This window comes from Marmota monax, unplaced genomic scaffold, assembly GCF_021218885.2.
Source record: "Marmota monax isolate L192 unplaced genomic scaffold, Marmota_monax_Labrador192_F-V1.1 WCK01_AAM20220418_F8-fsc00006, whole genome shotgun sequence".
NCBI lineage: Eukaryota > Metazoa > Chordata > Mammalia > Rodentia > Sciuridae > Marmota > Marmota monax.
The window spans coordinates 15,964,207-15,987,211 of record NW_026693712.1 but is presented as its reverse complement, the minus strand read 5'-3'; the positions used below and the strand labels follow the sequence as shown (position 1 = coordinate 15,987,211).

General features: G+C 43.8%; 1 protein-coding gene across 7 annotated transcripts in view; it reads left to right on the top strand.

Annotated features, from left to right (window-relative positions):
* Positions 1 to 23,005, top strand: part of Arhgap26 (Rho GTPase activating protein 26) — a 411,097-nt gene that overhangs the window by 111,544 nt on the left and 276,548 nt on the right. For all 7 annotated transcript variants that reach the window (XM_046460145.2, XM_058584255.1, XM_058584256.1 and 4 more), the window contains 5 exons: positions 1,885 to 1,986; positions 8,528 to 8,638; positions 16,190 to 16,294; positions 17,637 to 17,766; positions 21,255 to 21,355. In XM_046460145.2, coding sequence (XP_046316101.1) covers positions 1,885 to 1,986; positions 8,528 to 8,638; positions 16,190 to 16,294; positions 17,637 to 17,766; positions 21,255 to 21,355 — 549 coding nt within the window. The remainder of the gene's footprint in view (positions 1 to 1,884; positions 1,987 to 8,527; positions 8,639 to 16,189; positions 16,295 to 17,636; positions 17,767 to 21,254; positions 21,356 to 23,005) is intronic.

Genomic DNA, 23,005 nt, shown 5'->3' with positions numbered 1-23,005 from the left:
GGAGAAGAGTTGCTTGCCTGTACCCTCCTCAAATATGAAGGAGCCCTGTGTCCTCAGGCTTTGTCTTCATTTGCTTCTGTATGCTTCATAGTTCTTATATGTAAGTGGTTGTTAAAGCAAAAGTCAGATTTGTAGAAATGGGTGCATGTCACTCTGTGCGGCTTAATATCTTGCGTCAACCAGATAAATGCAGGAGCTTGTCAGGGCTTTGGATGATCACTTCTTTGCTTAGTATTCTGGGGCCTTTGCACTTACTCTTGCTCTAAAACCTCTACTCTGTCCCTTCCTGTGTTCAGCAGGACTTAGCTCACATCTTCCCTCCCCAGTGAGGCTTTCCTGAGCACCCTATCTAAAGGATCACTGTGACCACACTCTGTTTATTTTTTTTGTGACACTTGCAATTATGCTGCTCATTTGTTTATTGGTTAATTGTGTTTCTTTTTCTACTAGAACCATGAGGGTAGGGGCCACTTCTGTCTTGTATTTTCAGTACCTGAAGGAGAGCCTAAAACAGAGTGGTTGCTCATCATAAATTTGTTAGATGAATGAAGAGTCTCTGAGCCTCCTTATCTGACTAGAAAATACCGGGCTCTTAGAGTTATATAGCAGTGTCTCCACGGGCTCCCCTCGGCTCCTGTAGACGGGGGCGATGAACTTGGTGAACTGGAGCCTCTGTACTGGACCAGCACCAGCTTCCCTCCGGCCCCCTTGCCTGCCACCTCAGTGGTTGTGGACTGAGAGGAGACCACCCTGAGCACGTCTCAAAGGTGGTAGAAAGTGTGGACTTTGAAGGCGTGTTCTCCTGGGTTCAAATCCCAGCTCTGTCACTCTCTGTGAGTTTTACTAGTTACTTCTCTGGGTCTTAACTTTTCTTATCTGTAAAAATGGGGGATAAGAATAGAATCTCAGTGACTCAAGGCCTTGCTGTGGGAACAGGGATTAATATGTAGATTACTATAATTATTTTTCGTTTTGAAGGCAGTAACTTAGTCTCATCAGAATTTCCCAAAGGGAGGGAAAAAAATCCTATTATTCCATTTCCTTAACTTGTGGTTTCATTAAGTGTATAGCCTTTTATCCTCGTCCACAGGTAGGTAGGTACCTGCATGGGATGCCCCCAGTTTGTATCATGCTTCTGAACTTTTCCTGATATCATGATACACCAAGCACTTAATTATCACCAACCCTATCCTTGGGCAGTGACTGTGCCTCTGCCTCTTGTTTTTGTTTTGCTGTCCTCAGTCACACAGTTGTGAAGAATCCATCTTTGTTTTGGGTTCTTTCTTGGCATAGAGACCTGTTTGTGGTGCTCTGGGATCACAGGGTAGCTCAGTCCCTGTAGTAAAGAGTATTAAGGTTCCATTTAGCCTTAGTCTAGACTAGTCGTACTTAGGATGGAGGCAGGTCTCCCTTCCCTACATTATCTTCATGGATGACCTCCCATTGTCTCTGGCTACGAATGTGTGAATTAGAGAATAGAAATTTGGTCTTCAATTGAAGGTGTTCCCCTCGTCCCCACCCCTGGTACTGGGACAGGAGCTCAGGGCCTTGTGCATGCTAAGCAGACGCTGAACTTCCTACCTACTCCTGCCAAGCCCCCCCAATTAAAGTTCTTAGAAGGTGGAATTCTGGCTCTGCCATTACTGAATGCTGGCATTGACCATGTTTCTGGGACTGTGCTGGTGACTCTGTCATAGATGCTCAAGCCTGTGGGGCTACAGCGGAGTGGCCTAATGGGTGTTTTTAAGGATAGGGGCCATGTGGAGTTGTCTCCTGATCTGTGCTGGGATGACAAGGCTGTGAGAGCAGCAGGCAGCCTGGAGAGACTGAGCTGCTTTACTCCTGCAATGGTAACTTTTTCTTTTTCTCTCTCATTTTTGCCAGGAAGCCAAAAAGAAGTATGACAAAGAGACAGAGAAGTATTGTGGCATCTTAGAAAAACACTTGAATTTGTCATCTAAAAAGAAAGAATCTCAGCTACAAGAGGTAAGAAGTGTGATGAATACCAGAACAGAGTGTTAGATTTTTACATGTTACTGTGGATATGTGCTGTTTGCTCTTTGCCAGAAAATCTTAGGGTTGGAAGAGACCTTGGAAACCAGAAGCTTAAACCCAAGTCCTCATCTACTGCTTTACCTTTGTAACTCCCTATCCCACCCACACTTGTGGCTCAGCATCCAGCTGTGGCTGAGGAACATACTACCACCCAAGGCTACCACCTCCTGGGTGGGCACCCTCAAAGCTAGATTGCACCTCTTCATTTCAAGCTGAGACCTTCCTGTTCCTCTCACCGTTAGCCTTAATGCAGCCTTCCTTCTTGACCTGCTGCGTCGTATCACTGATTCACAATGTTGGCATTTGAAACACTTGGGACATTCTTCCTTAATACACACACACACACACACGCGCACACTCTGTATTGGACCCAAGGTCTCATGCATGCCAGGCGAACACTCTACCACTGCACCATATCCCCAGCCCTTTAATATTGATTTTTAAAATTATTTCAATCTAGTACTTGACTTTAGTCTTTTCCTTTCTTTTTTTGTTTTAACAGTTATCATGTTGTCATACATAGATTTTGAGCTGTGGTAAACTTGTTTTGAGAAAATAGTCTTTGATCTGCTCCTGGTTCTTCTAGGTTTGCATGGGGTCTTTTTAAAAGTAGGTTACCCGAAAAGAAAAGGCAGCTTTGCTGTCACTGTGCTGTCACCACTTAGTTTGTGATGATTTGCAGGGTGAGTGAATTTATGTTTCTGGAAGACAGGGCAGTTTCCTAGTGGAACTCAAAATTTGGCTTCACAAATGTCACCTAAATCCTAATAGTTTGCCTGACCTTTCTCCTCATGTGACTGAAAAGTAAAGCTTTGACTTTCAGGTCCTCATTTAGAGCAGAGACCGAGCCAGTACTTGTGCCAGGTTAAAGTCATATGAAGATGGTAGGGTCAGATGTTGAGAGCTGAAGTTAACTTAGGAGGTGGTTGAGTCCAGTCTCCTCCTAATCAGGGTTTCTTACACATCTTTAGATAGCAGTATGGTGTTCTCAGGATTCTTTGCTTTGAAATGGGTTTTAAACCAATTTTGTAGGGCTGGAGGTGTAGCTCAGTGGGAGAGTGCTTGCCTACCGTGGTCAAGGCCCTGGGGTTCAATCCCCATTTCTGCAAAAGCATTAACACTACTCGACCAACCAGTTCTTTGATAATAAGAACTCCAGTTCAAAATGGAGTCACTAGAAGATGGCCAAGGACATGTGGATTGTTACTAATAAATGCCATTTAGCTCTGCTACCCTCACTTTTTAGTTTTCATTCTTCTAGCATTAGTTGACATTTAGGGTTTGGAAACTGATTTATGTTCAGGAAAGGCTTTGTGGCTGTAGTTGACAATGACCAGCTCTGTCCAGCTCTGCCATATCTACATGGTTTCACATTATGTTTAGGATGACCATGAACTGTTCATGCAGGCACTGAGAGCTGAGCAGATGTCTGGACACTCTGGCACCTGCAGTGTTGGGCGCAGCTGTCCTTTTGGTGTGGTGTTCCTGTTGTCCTGTTGGTGTGATATTATTGTCTTGGCCTGGGATGAATCCAACATTTTTTTTTAAGGTCCATTTCAATGCAATATTTCTCTGAGTTGTCACAGTGTAGGGACCAGAACACTGGACATGTATTCACTGTGTGACCTGGGACAAATTACTTAGACACTCTAAGCTTTAGTTCCTTTATTTGTAAAACACTCACACAATACCCATTCTGACTACTTAATGGATGAGAAGTCAAACTGTAGGTGCTGCACAAAGGTAACATATTATCGCTCTAACTGGCCTGCTTCTCTCTACCCCCTGTACCCACAGTGGATGACACGGTTCCTAACTGTGCCACTTTTGTACTTCAGTGCACATTTTTCCTTATGCCCTTTTGTTATCGTCCTTTGTGTTTCTGCCTTTTGCCCATTCATGCTTTCTAAGTATTTTGAAGGAAAGGATTGGGCTCCAGGTCTTTCTTGCAAGTCCTTGTCTGCTCAGGTCAGCTCTGAAGCATTGCTTTTTAGTTATACCTGGACTGAATATATATGCAATAAAAGTCCTAACAGCCACAGCAACAAACTACTGTCACCACCACCCACAGTAGCAGCAGACATTATTGAATGCATATTTATGCCCTAGGAACTTCATATGGAATCTTCTTGAATCCTAACAACCACCCTATGAGGAATAGATGTATCAACTTACTTTACAGATGTGAAAACTGAGGCTTGGTGCTGGTAAATTGCCTGCCAAATAGCTAGTTCATGCTGACACCTGGGTGGGAGCTCTACTAACCCAGTTTGTTCTTCTCTCAGGAAGGGTCTTGAGGCTCTGAACCTTGCTAGTCATTCTTATTCAGAACCATTGTCATGAAAACAGAACCAGAGAGAGGGAGGCACCTGGGTGATCATCCAGTACAATCCTCCTTGAAGGATCTGAGCTCCTTGTAGAGGTCAAGTGATTTGCTTAAGGTGTTCCAGCTATTTAGGGATGATTTCCTTTACATTTATTAAAAATCAACTTTTAGGGACATCATTAAATACCTGGTACATCTTTGATGAAATCTGATACTTTTGATTATCCTTGATTGCAGGGCTCTGATTTAGTTTGAGCTCATTCCTAAATCCATGAAAAATAGAAATCACAGGGCACCTATGTGGAACAACACTGCCATCTAGTGGATGATTTTAAAACATCAATATATTCTTTAACAGCTAAGAAGTTTACATCAAAACCAGTATGTGTTCATTCTACTAGTATTCATTGGACACTTCTGTGAAAGTCTGTGCAGGCTGTGGGTATTTTGTGGGAAGTGAAATGAAGTATTTGCTTTCGTGGAACTTGTAGTCTTGGAGAATGTCTCTTTTTCATAAAGCACAGAATTTTTGATGGGTCTAGTCAAGCTGGAAGATTTATAGTTTAAGTAACAGTGAGACCGTCTTGAGTGATGGTCAGCTTTCTGTAACAAAATACCTGAGTGTGAGTACTTTATAAAGAAAAGAGATTCATTTAGCTACACTTTTGGAAGTTCAAACAGCACAGCATCAGTTCTGATGACACCTCTCTCCCTTACCACCAGCCTTTTTCATCACATTGGGGTAATGGTATCATAATGGCAGACCATGTGTGAGCGGGGATAGCATATGCAGGCCAGAGAGAGCAGGGAGGGGCCGTTATTCTCTCATGACATCTTTTTTTGAGAACTAGTAGGGTTCCATGAAAATGACTTAATACCTCCCCAAAGCAGTGCCCCAGAGAATCCTAAATGTGCCACAACACCTCCCAACACTGTCACACTGAGGACCAAGCTCCAAGCACACCAACTCTGGGGGACACACTCAAACTATATAGTTGTGCCCTGCTAAGTGAGTTGGAATCCTGGCTTCTGATTCCACTGTACAGTCTAAGGCTGTGGTGGAATCTATGCCCTAGAGTAAGCAGAGGCATGGCTAGAGAATTGTGCCATCCCACCTGGGATTTCTCCTTTCTTTTCCTTTGGAAATACATTGAGGTATGCATTTCTGCTTAGTGCTGTGTCACTGCAGCCATGTGCTTCAGTGCTACTGACCGCCACATGGAGATTGAGTCCATCATTCTGTGGGCATCTTTTGAACACTTACCCTGGCCAGGCACTGTTCTGGGCTCTGGGATAGAAAAGGGGAAAAGTTAGATAAGGTATTTGTTCTCAGGGACTTTGTTGTAGAGTAATCAACACACAAGAAAAGAAGGATTACATAAGAATTTCACACAGTGATAAGAAAATAAATTGGAGGTAAGCTAGGGACTTCTTCAGGACACTGTGGTTAATGAGCCCAGAACTGAGCCCAGAGGGCTGAGAGGGAGCGAGCTGTGTGGAAGCTGGGGCAGTCATCTTCAAGCTGTGAGTGTGCAATAGGAATCGGAATCACAGGGTCATAAAATAGAGTTGAGTCAGAAAGAATGAAAAATATGCATTATATTTAAATTAAAATGTGTGTTTATTGGGTCATAACATAAAAAGTATTTCTTACTGTGAAGAAGGAGGGGGAAGAGGTTTTCAGGCAGAAGAAACACCAAATGAGGTTGTGGGCAGGAAGGGGGCTTGGGGTATTAGAGGGCAGGAGGAATCCAAAGGCTGGGGCACAGTCAGGGTGGGTTAGGATGGGTGGAGGGGAGGCCAGAGGAGTGGGCAGAGCTCCCAGGGTCTTCACACCATGGGGCAGCATGGGGAAGGTCTCAAAGGGGCTGAGAGACCTCTGATTGGGATTCCAAGAAATGTGTGCTGGCTGCTGGGCAGAGGCCAGGCAGGTGAGAGAACACAGGTGGGGAGAGCAGTTAGGAGAAAAGTGCAGTGACCTGGGGACAGTGTGGCTGGTTCATGGTGGGAGCAGGGATTGCAGCCCAGTGCGCAGAGGTTCCTGGTGGTTTTAACAGCCAACTTGCACGGGACACTTTCCCTTTTTTCCACATTGTTCACATCCTTTGGTCCATTTACTCTTACGAATCAGCTTCACTCTGAGGCAAGGACTGACATTATTGTCTCCATCTTCCAGGCAGGATCAGTGACTGTAGGCAGGAAAATTCTAGAACTGGAATGTTGACCTAGGTCAGCTCTCTGAGGGATACTGGAGTTGATTCTGTGTCCCTGCCTAAATTGCAATAGGCCCTTTGCAGATATTCAGAATAAGCCCCTCATCCCCTACCCTAGCCTACAGTCTGAGTTGGCAAGCCCAGGGAGAATGTGAGGCCTGTATGGGAAGGTCGAGGAAGAAGATGCATCCTTCAGTGTAGATGTGTTGGATTTACTTAATATTATTTATTTAAATCTCCAAGAACATTAAACTTAGAGGGAACATATTGGGCGTGGCTGGAGGAGCCCAGGTAGATGGTGTCAGCCCAGTCACCTAAGCAGCCACACCTAGGGGAGGCAGGGTATGGGGCCTTCTGAAATCTTGCTTCCAGATAAAGACCTCCTTCCTCCTTCCCCTCACTGGAGGCTTGCACAGCGCCCCCTATCTTGGCCCTTCAGTTTTATTCAGCAGTTGCTCAGCAGACCAGCCTCTGTGTATTAGCATGTGGGTTACCCTGTAGGAGGAGCTTGGTAGTACAAGACTTGAATCATGGTGTCATAGCCGGGCATGATGGTACATGCCTGTAATCCCAGTGGCTCAGAGGCTGATGCAGGAGGATTGCAAGTTCAAAGCTAGCCTCAGCAACTGTGAGGCGCTAAGCTACTCAGTGAGACCCTGTCTCTAAATAAAAAAATATAAAAAAGGGCTGGGGATGTGGCTCAGTGGTTGAGTGTTCCTGAGTTCAATCCCTAGTACCAAAACAAACAAACAAACAAATAAATAAATAATAAAAAATCAAGTGTCTTGTATTTTACTAGAGCTTTTGATTTTCTCTTTATTTACATGATCATTTGACTGAGTTTGTTTTCTGCTTTTTTCTTCACTATATTGTAAGCTCCATGAAGAAAGTTTCTTTTTGCTTGAGATAGTTGAGTGAAGGAATGAATTGCTAAGTTCTTAAGGTGTTAGTGTAGCACCATATTTGGAATAATAGAAGTAAGGGTTTGTCCCAAATTTCTTCTGCAGGAATCTTGACAAAGGAACAAGTAGAAATGTTCTTTGGGGAGCTTTGTTTATCTTAGTACAGTACGTTATAGAATTGTTCCTGACTTGTTTCTAAGGAAAATAGTGTTTTGTCTCCTACTAGTACGTATGTTCATTTGTATAGTGTTTCATCATTGAAATCTGCTTCCCATAAAGTGTTGTGGTTGAGGGTGAAGGTTGGGTATCCTTTGGCATAGTGTCCTGCCACTCCGTCTAGACTGGTTTTCTCCCTGTCTGGAGCCCAGGTCTGTGATTTAATTGCACCCACCCATGGGCCTGTCCCGGACATCTCCTGCACAGAGGGAGAAGTGAGAGCCAGGGGGAGCAATGCCATTACTCTCCTTGAGGTAAAGTGACAGTTTTTTTGTCACAGTATTTGGGACACATGTAAAAATGAATGCCCTGTCTGGGGTTCCCTTTCCTCTAACAGCTTGTTTTGTTCATGAGGAGGGACAGGGTGAGGATGGCCCTACAGATTTTCTTTTTCACTCTAAAAACCTGCCTGCTCTGGAGCCCAGGTTCCCCTCTGGTCCAAGGAGGTGGTAGAGCATTGTGGCCGGACAGTGATTGAGGTTCTTGGGGGCAGATGCACCAGGACAGGAGTCCCAGCTCTGCGACCTTCATTGGACTTGATTTTCCTCCTGCAAATTAGAGATAAAGATAATATATCTTTATAGAAATTTAATAAGGATTATATAATTAAAATTAGTGATGGTTAACTAGTGTATGTACAAGCATGGATCTGGTGCCCGGCACAAAGTTAGTGTTCTGTTAACCATTGTTGTTATTCTTATTTCGGTGTCATGTTATTTGATTTGTTTTAAAAATCTAGAGATTTTTTTCTGCTTGCTCACTGTTGTCCTTGGTTAGTGACTCAATTTCTCTCTTACATTCCATCTTGTTTGTAGGCCGACAGCCAAGTGGACCTGGTCCGGCAGCATTTCTACGAAGTATCCCTGGAGTATGTCTTCAAGGTGCAGGAAGTCCAAGAGAGAAAGATGTTTGAGTTTGTGGAGCCTGTAAGTAGACATTCAGGGCTTGGGGGTGTACCCAGACTTTCATTCCCACCTTTCTTTCCAGCTGCCTGGTGGGTTGCAGAATGCTCTGTGTTGCTGACCAGTTCTGGGCTGTGCCTTTGGCTAAGACATCACTTTCTCAGTTCAGCTACCCTGGTGTCTCCTGCAGCTGTCCCTGTGCACCTCAGTGATGGTGATAGAGCACTTGGCAGAGTTCCTTCCTGTAGCCACCTGGCCCTGTGCTGTTTGGTCTTCTGGTGAAAGAAGCCCCAGGTGGTTTCTCAGAGGGGAGGCGTTCTCATCTTGCTGTGAAATAATGATCATGACTTAGCTTTCTTCTTTTCTGCCACCCATCCTCTCTCCATCAAATAATCCAAATGCAATAGTAACTTTAGTCAGCTTTTTCACTGCTGTGACCAAAAGACCTGACACAGTTTTATTAGAGGAGGAAAAGTTTATTTGGCACTCATGATTTCAAAGGTCTCAGTCTATAGATGGCTGGCTCCATTCCTCAGAGCCATCATGGTGAAAGAGTGTGGTGGAGGAAAGTGGTTCAAGACATTGCACTAGGGAGGGGGGAGAGGGAGGGGGGAGAGGGAGGGAGAGGGAGAGAGAGAGAGAGATAGAGAGAGAGAGAGAGAGAGAGAGAGAGAGAGAGAGAGAGAGAGAAGCACCAGTCACAGGTTCTGGCTTCCCTCAACAAAGACAAAATATATACCCTAAGACATGCCTCCAGTGACCTACCCTACCTGCCTACTGTTACCACCCTTAATCCGTATTAGTGGATTAACTAACTGTTTGGGTTTAGGCTCCCATAACCCAATCATTTCACCTCTAAACCTTTCTTCATTGTCTCAAACATGAGCTTTTGGGAGACACCTTATATTGAAACCATAACATAACCCTGGAAATATCAGAATTTATTATATCTTTTAAACATGTATCTTTTTTTAAAAAAATCCCGGGGTTCAGAGCCCTTCCTTACCCCATTCAGGCATTTCTCAAACTGAATTTTTTTCATGACCAGAGCAGCGTAGAGATTCTACAGTGGACCGTGATGAAATCTGGACTTGGGCAGAATGTTCTAGTGGGCATGAAACATTGCGGTGTGGGGAAAAAGTCTGACTAGATGCTGTGGTTGTGGCTGTGTTCAGATGTGGTGCCTCGCTGTTTTCTGTGGCACTTGTGTGCAGAGTCCACAGCAGGAAGACTTCATGGAGACATCAAAATAACACATGGGCATCGGTTTAGAACTCCTGCAGACCTTGGATTTTTCAGCCAAAAGGTAGCCTCTGATTTAGACACAAGCCTGGGGACTCTGTACAAATAAGATTCTGGTCTACTTAGATTTAAGAAAGGGTAATTTTCTTAAGCAAAAAAGAATAAAAGTATGAGGAACTGAAAGAAAATGCCCCCCCACCCCCGCCTTTTTTAGTAAACTGTTTTCTGTTGCCATTTCTACTTTAGTCATGTAGACTTGCTAGGCTCATTTCCTGCGATCAGGGCAGGAGTTCTAATGCTATCAAATAGAATTTGCCTTTAGCATTGTTTTTATTTGCAGTTCTAATAATCTTTATGTTTGTATTGACCAATATTATTCTGTAATTGCGTTTGATAACTTTTATTCAAATTGGCCCATCTGGCTTTTTTGAGGTGAGTTTTTTTGTTACCCTCTTTGATCTGTTAGTAGGTGTACCTAGAGTATCAGGGATTTTATCTGTTAACTTTTGCTAAGTGACAACCATGAAGCCTCACACATAGTAGAAGTTATTTCTCACATGTCCGTGAGATTCAGTTCATCTAGGCTGGGCTTAGCTGGATGGCTTTGCTCATCTGGCCTGGTTTTCCATCTCCTTTCCCACTCCCTTCCTTCTCCTTCTCTTATCCCGCCTCTTCCTTAAAAAAAAAAAAAAAAGACAAAGATTTACCGTTCTATTTCCTGGAATGCTCTTGTATTGTGTCAGTGTCTTAGGGAGTTCTCACTTGAAGAGGCAGTAGCATCATGTTAAGGATGGTCTGAATTTAAATCGGTGCCCCCTCATGTACTAGCTGTGAGTTCTTGGGCAAGCTATTTCTCTGAGCCTCACTTTACTCATATACAAAATTGGCTAACAGTACCACTTACCTTTTAAAGGTGCTGCAAGGATATTGACTGAGTTGATCCAAGTAAGGTGCTTAGAACAGAATCTGATTAGCTCAATTGAAAATTTAGAATTTTTTTTTTTTTAATTTATGGGCTTACATGTTTTAATACAAATGGTTTTGATATGTCTAAAAGCATATATTTACTGACTGCCATGGAAAGTACTGACATCCCAGCGGCGGTATCTGAAGAGCTCACAGTCCTACTGGGAAAATAAGCATTGGAGAGTGGAAAGCCAGCCATGGCAGCAAGCAGGTCAGCAACAGGGTGGACGGCCTGGATGATGTAGAAGTGCCAGAGGGATTTAAAGAGTAGAGTTATTGCAGTTTGCAGATGCTTTTCAGGGCACAGAGTGAGGTACCTGGAGAGTTAATGGAAAGAATTTTCCAGTCTCACATTAGGGCAAAGAAAAAGTAATGAGGATTTCCCCAAAGTTAAACGAAATGAGTTGGTTGAGAGGCTGGATTAGGATTCGGATGTTTAGCCTTCTCTTTCTGTGGACGTTCTTGTCTCTGATCATCCCAGCGTCTAGCAGGTCAGTGGTTTAAGGAGCAGCCATTTTATTGGTGGTTTCATTACCCCCTGTCATTTGTGGTCCAGATATATCAAGTGAAGTTTTCTGAAATAAACAACTCATAAGTTTTAAATTGAGCATCTTTCTGAGTAGTGTTACGACTGCTCACACAGTCCCTCTCCCTTCTGCCTGGCACTTGAGGATGCGAATCATGTTGTATCTGCTGCCTGCCTATTAATCACGTAGGCCTCTCAGGCATCAGATTGATGGTCACAGTTCAGTGGCATCATAGGGCTTGTGTTCCAGTAACCCTTCCAGCAGCCTAACACTACCTCACAATGCTGCATCATTCATCTTGCTTCATCTCTTCCTGTGGGCATCAAATCGTCCTCATATCATCACAAGAAGAAGGGAGATGTGGTATAGTAAGACATTCTGAGAGGGAAAAAGACCACATAACTTATGCAGTACATAGCAATATACATTACAGTATGTTGTTTTCATTCTTCTCTTTTAGTTCATCTTATTGCAGTTTATAAATCAAACTTTATCATAGATACATATATATAGGAAATCTGTGATTTCTGGTATCCACTGGGGGTCTTAGAAGGTATTCCTATGGATAAGCATGGACTACTCTATTTATACAGGGCTAATGATGAGATAAGCAGTTCTTAGTGTTAGAAATAGGGAACTCTCAGACTCTGCCCAAGCCCTGAAATTTAAGGGCCAGGCCCAGCAGTCTTTGTTTTAGTAAGCCTTCCAGGTGATTCTGCTGCACCTGGCAGTTTGAGCCACTGGCTTAGAATTGTACAAAGGAGAACATGAAGTAGCCATTGATGATCTTGGTTGAAACCTTGCCATGTACTGAGCTAAGCCCTTTACCTACATTATATCATTCAATCTTATAGCATCTCTGAGGGTAGGTACTGTTTTTATTTCTATTTTTGGATGAAAAAATGGAAACACATATAGACGTGACCCCTGCAAAAAATCTATTGAACCGAATTGTTGGGGTGCTTGGGTGTTGGTTGTAATCAAAGGAATCTTCCAGCTTTTCAAAGAAACACTGTGTGCCTGGACCATTACATTTGTTTGTTTCTTTCTTTCTTTGCCAATGGACTTTTTTTTTTTTTTTTAATTTATATGCAGTACTGAGAATCGAACCCAGTGCCTCACACATGCTAGGCAAACACTTGACCACTGAGCCACAACCTCAGCCCCTTCATTTGTTTCTTAGAAAGTGCATTAAAGTGCCAGGACATTACTTACCTTCATAAATATAAAAAATGTTTTTAGTATTCCAAAGAAGAAAAATCAGACTTACAGGCTTTAAACATGCATGCATACTTGTGTGCTTGTGTATGCATACACATGCGCGTGCACACATATGCACACATACACACACATCCCTATATGTACATGCAGGAAGCCTTTATATTCTTGTTGAGATACCAGATGTTCTGGAGATGTGGATTGCAGATATGATGCACACAGACTGCATGAAGCTGAGCCATACTCCTCCATCCCCTGAGTTTTCATAATTGAAGGTTGGTTAGTGCTACAGAGAACTTGTTCTCCACATTCATTGAGCACTGTGTCTTGGGTTTCTCCTCCTCAGTGTTTCTTGGTGCTCTATCTTCCTCTCCTTCCCTCTCTTCTGTTCCATTTTAGCTCTATTCTTTCCTGTTGTCTGTTGTATTCTGTCTTGGGCTTCCTCCTTCCTCATCTGGCCTGGACCATATTGCATCTTCTAACACAGTCTGATTCTATGCCTCTCTTGCAGAACAGCCCCTGACAGCACTCCTATGCTAAGCCCACTCTATAGGTGATCCGAATTAACCTTCACCTCACCTGTGCACTAATACATACCATCACTATACTCCTCCTGTTAAAGATGAGTTAAAGAGAGCCCTGTGGCTTGGCTACTGGCTGTGGTCTTTGTTGCATGAGTAATGATTCTTGGTAGCTGTATGAGTTTGCTGGGGCTGCTGTAACAAAGGACCACAAACAGGCTGGCTTAACACAGCAGAAATCTATTGTCTCACAGTTTGAGAGGCTGGATGTTTGAAGCTGAGGTGTTAGCAGGGCCATGCTTCTTCTGAAACCAACAGGGAAAGGATCTTTCTTCTTCTGGCTTTTGGTGATTTGCCCACGATCTTTGGCAGTCCTCTCCCTTCACAGGGACATCTTCCTGCTGTGCATGTCTGTCTCTGTGTCCCAATTTCCTCTTTTATAGGACATCAGTCATGTTATTCTTATAAAACTATTAGTGCCCACCCTGATGACCATACAGTTACTTGACCACCTCTGTAAAGACCTGTTTCTAAGTAAGGCTATGTTCTGAGGTCCTTTGGGTCCTTATGCTTTAGGGGGTACAATTCAGCACATAATAATCATTCTGTTCTGTGAGTGGTAGCAACCTGAGTTTATCAGAGTTCAAAATGATGTATCTCAAGCAGTTCCAGTTTTGTTCTAAAAAATATGGTCCCTGTTAGGAAGTAGGAGTAGGTTTTGCTTACAGTCGTTGTCTGAGTATGGAAGGGGAAGAAGGCAAGGGGAGGCAGCAGAAGTGTGTGATTCTGTGGCTGCTCAGTGGATGAGCTGACCACTCTATCTGGTTAACAGGTGGGGCTCCAGCAAGCTCTTCCTCCTTGTGTTTGATAGAAGCATTTCTTTGAAGCAGGCAGATCCTCCCCATCTCTGGAGTCCTTCTGTGGGCCTCACCCTGCCCCCTGAGGAGTGGACTTCCATTTCCCACTGGTAACAGGTTCAAAGGTTCATGCAGCATGTGGGAGGGGACATAGGAGGTGAGGGAGGAGAGAGAAGGTGCTGTGCAGGGAGAAGGAAGAGAAAGCAGGCCAAAAATAATAGTATCTAAGGAATCATTTCCCGTAGAAAAATGGACAGGCAGGCATGAGACCAAAGGAAGTGAAACCAAAATAAATATTATTAACTCTGCCTCTGGAGCACTTGTGTATATGCCCAGGTGACATTTTAGTGAGTTGTTTGAGAATGTGTAATTGCCCTGAGCAAGAGAGGCCCTGTTTACTTTAAGTGAAGGAAAATCAGAGTTAATAGGAAGAAATGACCTTAGAATTTAGGGCCGGGTCTTGTTTCATCACTCATCAAATAGGGTTGGCTTAGTGCTTTGGAAAAGTGATAGGATCCAGTATTGGTAATCTATGGAGAGGACAAAGGTAAGAAGAGGTGAGGAACAGTTTACCTTTTTGTGAATGACGGAACTAGTTTTGGCAGAAGAGCCCTTTCTCCTCTGTTACTGGATCCATCTAGAAGGAAAGACACAGGCCCTCCTCTCAGAAAAATACTTTATATGGAGTTAGTCCAAAGGGTTTGGTCATCTTTGAAGAAAATAGTTCATTTTTGGTACTTGGTGACTCTCTCTGACTGTCCACTCATTCGTGGATTTATGTCAGGGATGTACACGGTACTCTAGATCTTTTCATAGCCAGAGGATCCAGCTGTATGTGCTCCCATGAGAATCCAAGGGCACAGATGTGCTGGGAACCCTGGCAGTAGGAACTCAATGTACCACATTGTTATAGCCTGGATGATGTTTGATGTTCCACTACAGAGCTCTGATAAATCAGTGGGCCATGTGGCTTGCCATGCAGGCAGGCCCCCTGGGTTCAGGTGGATAGTTACCTTCCTTGGTGCTTACCACTGCTGGATGTGAGAGAGCCCTTCACCATCATTATCAGAGCTGCCTCTCGGAAAGCAGAGTCTGGTAAAGATAAATGGGCTTGGGATTATGTTTAACACATAAAGTGTGTTCATTTAGGGATGGAAAAGTCAAATACAACAACATAAACTAAAGCCAGTGTGTCTTGGTGTAATATGTGGTAGGAGCAGGTCAGGAAGGTCAGAGTGGGCCACTAAGAAAATGTGTCAGAGGACTGGGCATGTGGCTCAGTGGTGGAGCGCTCACCTGGTGTGTTCCAGGCTCTGGGTTCAGTCTTTGCAGGACAGGGATGGTCTCTGCATGTGGAGAGCTGAGCTCATGACAGGGAAGGCGCGGTGCTTCTCAGATTTGTCCAGTCTTTTATTATGATTGTTTCTTTGGGTCAAAATTTGGAACTGAGGCAAGATGTGGAGGACTTGGGAAGGGGCCAAGAAAGCAAAACAGTGAGTTTTGGATTTAGGCTCTTAAGGAAAGACCAAAGGAAAAATGTTTGTTTATTTTGGAGCAGTGGAGGCTGGCTGGGGCTCTGGGAGGGGGTGGGTTTTGAGTACATGGAGGTGTGCTGTGCGATCATGGTGGTCAGCTGTTTTCACCATTCACTACACACAAGACTAAACAATGAATGAACTAGCCTTTTAGCCTGAGGGGATTAAAATGGAGGGAAGCCATTATACCTGAAAATGTGGCACTATTTTAATAAAGGTGTTTATAGTGTTTACTTTGGGATTTTTTAGGGAAAGCACAGAAACACACCTTGACTTTGCCTGTTAGACTGCAGACTCAGACCATACCAGCTTCCTTTGTTCCCTTCCTGTTCTACATCAAAACCTGATATTACAAATGTACTCAAAGGAAACTGAGCTGTAGCCCTGGTCTTTCTTCTCTGAAGAACTAATGTTCTATGGCGATGATGAGGCTTACAGGCTCAGCCCATGAGTGTTGATGCAAAGGAGACCTGGCTTCATTCCTGGCTCCCACTTATGTGTGTTTTGGGCAAGTTATTTAATCTCCCTGAATATGCTTCCTTATTATTAAAATGGAGTAACAGGAGTGCTTAGGCCATAGATTATTGTGAGTATTCAGTGAGGCAAGGTATGGAAGGGCACAGTGCCTAGCACAGAAATGGTATTCAGTATATGTCAGCCATTATCATTGTTCTACCTTTTGAAACCAGTCTTTCTTCTTTCTTTATAGCTGCTGGCCTTCCTGCAAGGACTCTTCACTTTCTATCACCATGGTTATGAACTGGCCAAGGATTTTGGTGACTTCAAGACACAGTTGACCATTAGCATACAGAATGTGAGTGGCCACAGGGACAGACTTCCTTTCTCTGGTTAAAGAAAGAAAAACACAAAGTATGGGTCTGGTTGCTAGGGAGCTGGGCTGGGACATAGGTGAGGAGGGTGGGTCCTGCCTGGTTCAGAGGGCAGCTGGGGGCAGGCACTTCCAGAGTGCTGGGTGGCCTTGAGGCAGACCATCATGCTCTTCTCCATTATGTCAAAGCACTATTTATGTTCAGGGAAGTGCTGCTTCTGATTATGTCTTAAATCAGCAGCACCAAAATCAGGATTTCCTTTGGCCTTGGAAAGCCCAGCCCAGCCTCCCTTCTATGCATCTAGCTGCCTGGCCACATGAAACCTTAGTGTGTGTGTTCAGGACTGGGGACACAAGCTCAAAGGATGTGCACTTTTCCAACTCTTAGGAGGGCTGGCCGGAAGTCCAGGTCAGTATGATCACTCCTAGTCACCTTCCAGGTTTTACACACAGTACGTTTTGGTGCACAGAGCAGTTACCGGGGCTCTAGCTGCCTTCTTCACTATGTGATGGGACTTGTTGACTTTTATATTGCCTCTCGTTGCTCTTGTGTAGGAAATAGACCCCAGTGTTTCTGAGTGGGCTGTGTCACACAGCCTTTAGGAGTCTGGAGCCTATGTGGTTCTCTGCATCATCTCAGAGAACAGGAAATGCAAAGTCTCAGAAAAGATTTCACAGAGGGTAGCTTTACCTTAGACTGGGTTCTTCTGAAGGTTGCCTCTGGAATGGAAGTTGATATGCAGCAGATTCCCTGGAGTGCCATGGCAGCCCCTGTGAGAGAGGAGCAAGGAGGATGGCAGGGCAGGCTGAGCTGTGCCATGTGCTCTGGGGCTGAGTGGACCTAAGAGTGGCCTGAGTAGAAGTCAGGAATACAGGCTGCTCTGGATAGGGGGTGGCCTTGAGTGCAGCAGCTCAGGGGCCCATCTGTGAGCCATCATCAGGCATCCCTCTCTGCACTGGAGAACAGAGGCCCTCAAGTCCTGAAGGTGTGCAGGCCCCTAAGTCGGAATCGCCTGGGCTGCTGTCTAAAATGCATGTTTTAGGCCCAGCTGTTCTAAGTTGATCTCTAGGTGAGAGAGAGTAATTAGGCTCAATTAGGCCTGGGCATTTGCATTTTCTCAGGTGTCCTGGGTGATTTTGATCTAGTTTGTGAGTCATTTAGGTGTGGGACTGGAATACGACACTTCTTATAAATGAATATTCACTCAGTTCTTGGAGGGATGAGTGACCCTTCTCTGGTTTTAGGTCTATGAATTCTATTGGATTGATCTTGTGAATTGTTAGAGATTTCATTTCTTTCATTTGAGTCAAATTCCTTTTATCCTAGACAAGAAACCGCTTTGAAGGCACCAGGTCAGAGGTGGAATCCCTGATGAAGAAGATGAAGGAGAACCCCCTAGAGCACAAGACCATCAGCCCCTACACCATGGAGGGGTACCTCTATGTTCAGGAGAAACGTGAGTGTGCTGCCTGCCAGCAGCAGGACACGGAGGCCCTCTGTCCAGAAGGTGGAGAGTGTGTCCAGTAGTGCCTGGCCTACTGAGTACATGCTGGGGGAGGGGCTGGTAATGGTATGGTGCAGCTTCCAAGGGGAAAGGTGAGGTCTACAAAATCTTGCCCACCTCCTAGTGGCGTATTCTGGATTTGTTGTGAGTGGGTATCTCCCTGGGAACCTGGATTCCCTGAGGGATTCTCTTCTCTAGTGTCCCTGTGCAGCATCCTGTACCCTCAGTGCAGGGTCCTTGGAAAGGTCTCACATGCTAGACCTTCTTGTCTCTCAGTGGTCAGATCCTTTGGGAGACCTAATACTTGGTGATTCTCTTTCCAAGTCATGACTTAGGCCCTTTTTCTTTTATTCTTTCATCCTAATACTTGAGTTTTATGAAAAGTAGAAACAAAAGCTCCCTTTGAGAGCCAGGAAGGAGACCCACTGTTCTACTGATAATGATGTCAAGGAGAGATGCCAGGTGCTGCTAGCAGGAAGTGTTTAGCAATGACACAGATTCATGCCAGAGGTCTAGGGAATGGCTCTGTAGTGGGACTGTGCTACTGAGGTGGCACTTGTAGGCTTACTGCATACATGCAATTCCAGGAGTGAGAAAGGTTCAATTGTTTTCTTTCATGGTACTTCTCCGGCTCTCCCTCCTTGCTTTCCTAGGAGCAAGTCTCTCCAGATTTGTGCTGGTTCTGCATTCTTCTGGGTCCTCTTGTTACGCAAATATCTTCACTCATACAGCTTCCTGATGGAATGGATTAGAAACATTTGGCTGTAGTGATTATTCTTTTCAGCAATTACTAAAAATTTGCTTGGACGTAAGAGTTTCCCCTGGAAACAGTGGGGTAGCAGTGGGAGTGGATGGACTGGTTGTGATGTGGGGGTCACGTTCCTTATTCTTACAGGGAGGAGCTGGTAGAGGTTCATAAGAAGTGGAAGCTACTTCAGTTGTGAGTTTCACTTCCTAAATCAAAGTTTCCAATTGTTGTTGTTGTTGTTGTTTTTTCCCCAAAAGAGAAGATATATCACACCCCCTACCCTGCCAAGAAGTTTTAGGGTCAACTTGAAAATACAAATTTTTAGGGCTTTCAATGTCGTTCAGTGTCCATTACAATGCTTAATTTACATGTTACATAAAACGATATTGCTTTCTTGCATTCTCACATGACATTATAGTTTTGTTCCACACCCTGCACATGCTTGTTTGACATCAACGTGTTGATTATCCTTAGAACCACTTTTTATGGTTCTCTAACACAGTAGTCTAGAGTATTTCATTGAGGTGCATCATTTTTTATGTTAAACTTTTGGTAACTTATTGTTTTGAAACATTGCAAACATATAAAAAAATCATAAGAATGATTTAAGGGGAAATATGAGAATTTACTCAGATGGACCAATTTTTAGCATTTTGCTATAGTTATATCATTTTTTCTCTTTGTATGCCACAATCATATATCTATATATATATATATATATATATACACACACACACACACACACACACACATATATATATATATATATATATATATATATATATATATATATCTTGCTTTCTGTGCTCACGTGTGTGTGCACATACACATAGATACACATACCCTCTTTTTCTGAACCATTCAAGAGCAGGTTGCCTAATCCATGCTCCTTCACTTCAGAATTTTTAAGGATAGGGATATTCATTTATGTCACCACATCCAAGGGATGGAATATTGATACAGCATTTAAACTACAGCTCATATTTCAGTAGGTCACTTGTCCCCATAAAGCCCTTACAAAGCATTGTTTCCTCCATTACTTACTTGTGTGCTGGATGTAGTTGTCATGTCTCTAGTTCCTGCCAATCCACAACCATTCTTCAGCCTTTCTTTGTCTTTCATGACCCCAAAGTTTTTAAAGGACATGATCCAATTCCTTTATAGAATTTGATTCTGTGTGGGTCTGACTGATGTTTCCTCGTGATTAGATTTGGGTCATCTGATCATCTCCAGCTCAGGCCTGCATGTGTAGTGCTATGTTCTTCCCCTCAGGGCCACATCCCTCCATCTCCTTGATGATGCTGTTAATTTGATCATCCACACAAGGTGTGATCTGGTCTCTGCACTGACTAGTCACTGCTTTTTCCCTAGTCACTCCTTTCCACACTTTGCTCTCTGTAGACTTCGTGTCCAATGACTCATGCCGGACCCAACTTTGTGACGCTTGACAGATGGTGCTTTCCCAGCTCTGCCTCTCCTTCCATATTTAGTAGTTGCCATTCAGTGTCCTCCCTTCCCTTCCTTTCTCTCTCCCTCCCACTCTTCCAGTTCACTCTTCTGTCTGTCCCTCTGTCTTTCCATTGGCAATATGAACTTTCATTCAGTAGGCTATAATCCATTACTGTCTTTATTTATCTTGATGCTTAAATTGGCCAATACAAAGCTCTCCTGGAACCTCATGTCGTGTAGTCACTGGAACTTCCCTCTAAGCCACAGAATGCATTTGGGTGGTTGGCGTTTCATTTGTGCTTGACGCCCTATTGTGAACACTCACGTCTTGCCTTTTACGTTTACCAAGTGGCTTCTAGCAGTTGCAGTTGGCAGTCATGACACACCATTAATAATTATTAAATGTCTACTGATTCCCTTTTTATGCTTTTAAAATTTTTAACCATTTCTGCTATTTGATCTCTGTAAACATCTAGAACGAGAGCTCTTGATTGAGGCTGTTGCAGGCTGGTAATGCCTTCTTCATCTCATACTGTTCTGTTGTTCAAAATATAGGCTGAGTAGTGAGTGAAGTCAGAGGTCTCATTAGACCTCCGCTCTATGGCGTCTCCCTTTCCCTGAGGGACAATTTTGAGAAACAGCTCCTTAGATTACGTTTGAGCCTTTCAGTCACTTCCACTCTGTACCTCTGGTGTTTCTTAGGTATCACTGTCTGCTTTCCCAATCATTTTTCCTTCTGCCAAAGTAAATATGAGGGGTTTGGAAGTAGGTCAGAACCCCCAGTGTCTGTGCACAGAGTCACCGAGCAGCTGTGTGGGAAGCCTGATGTCATCGTCCCAGTTGGGAATGGTGACAGGCACTTGGAGGAGCCTTTCTGGGTTCTTTCCTTAGCATCTTACTCCAGTCAGGAAAGAGAGCAGAAACTCCAAATGGAGATTGATGATGGGAATGTGAATTAATTTCCCTAGGGAACCTCTACTTCCCTTACATTTAAAGACCCAATGGAGAGAGTTTTAGTGGGAAATAGAGCTCTTGAGCCTCTGGGGGAAAGCCTTGGGCTGGTTCCATTTCCAGCCTGTGGGATCAGATTTTTGTCTGTTTCAGTCTAGCTGTGTGGAGAATCCATTGCCCTCAAACAGGGTAGGTGAGCATTATGGGTGGTGGGCTATATGTTTCTGCAGTTAATGGTGGGCAGCACACAGTGGGCAAGTACGGATGTTTAACAGGCAATGTTACCTTGCAGGTCACTTTGGAACTTCTTGGGTGAAGCACTACTGTACATATCAACGAGATTCCAAACAAATCACTATGGTACCATTTGACCAAAAGTCAGGAGGAAAGGGGGTGAGTTCCTTTTTTAAATTTCATGCTTGATTTGCTTGGCTAACAGATAATGATTATAATGTGAACATTAAGTAACATTTCCAGTGTTTCACTGTAATTCTCTTAGTTTTTATACAGTAGTTCCAGAAGGCCTGGTATCCTGAAGATAACTAAAATAAGATGAATATTCTTAGCTCTAAGTTATGTTGGGAACTGCAATTAAGAAAGATGCTTATATTTCACATGTACATGATATTAAATGTGTCAGATGTTTTTAGAAGCTGAAAAGTCTTGGATGACCTCCTCCTAGGAAGCTGATTCACGTTAGTCTCACTTGATCCCTGGAGAGCTGCCATTTGGCAGTTTAGATGTTCCAGTTATCTATTGCTGTATAACAAGTCACCCCAAAACTAAGCAACTTTGACAGCCACACCAGCTATTTTAGTATGTCTCATTGTTTCTGTGGGTCAGGAATTTGGGGAGCATTTGAGTAAGTGATTCAAGCTCAGTTCTCAATTGGTTCCAACCAGATGGTAGTAGAGTGGAAAGTCTGTGGGTCTGAAGCAGCTCAAGGCTGGCCACACAGAGCCCTCTTCCTCTTTCCTGGGTTCCTTCTGTCCCCTCCTCTTGCCCCCACTCTCCCCCTGTCTCTATGGTCTTAGGACCTGCCTATCTGTCTCCCCATATAGGCAACTTTTGGCTTCCTGACAGCATCACTATGCAGATGGGCTCAGAGCGACTGCAGGCTTCAGCAGTGGATATTCTAGCAGTTTACACAGGCACTGTACTGCTTTTTCACAACCTAACCCCAGAAGTCATTACCCTTACTTGCACCTTTCTGTTGGTTGGAACGGTCACAAGAGCCCACAAAGTTCCCATAGGAGAGGGTGCAGACCCTGTCTCTTTGTGGCAGGACTTCCGATGCTTATTGTGTCAAGAGCATTTGGGAATGAAGATATTCCATGGTCATCTTTGGAAGAGACTATAATGCCACATCAGGCTCCCTGGGGCCCTGTCCCACAGCTGCTAGAATCTCTAATATTCTTCCCTTATACACAGATATCTCCTTGCCTCCTGCCAATCAGCCTTTGATGGGAACTCTCAATGGTGCCAATGTCCTGTGGAGTGATCTGTCTTCTGTCTCCTGCTATTCTTACTACCTTCTCTTCTTCATCTAGTGTTTTACGTTACATTATGATTATCCTAGTTTTGAACTTAAAAAAAATCCATTGCTTGGAATTTTTGGTCTTTTGATTTGTGGGTATTTTTTTTTAATAGCTAGAAAATTCTTGCTGATTATCACTTTGAATTTTGCTTCTCATTCTTACTGTTATTTCCTTCTGGAGATGTTTAAATGTTTTTAATAAGTATTTATGTTTTTCCTCTCTCTGGGAACTGAGCCCAGTGCTTCATGCATACTAGGCAAGCACTCTATGGCTGAGCTACAGCCCAACCCTGGTTCTATTTGTAGTTTTAAGTATTTTTGAGTTGTATCTAATCATTGATAAATGAGTCCTATGCAATCCTGGCACCTTGGCCCTCTCTCTGGTGCCTCTTTGTGCAGTGTGTTGGGAGGTGTGCATGGGACCACAGTGTTCACGTGTATAACACTGGCTGCACCAGATCTCAGGTTGGTGGCGTTAGGTACAGTCATTATCACTGTAGCTGCTC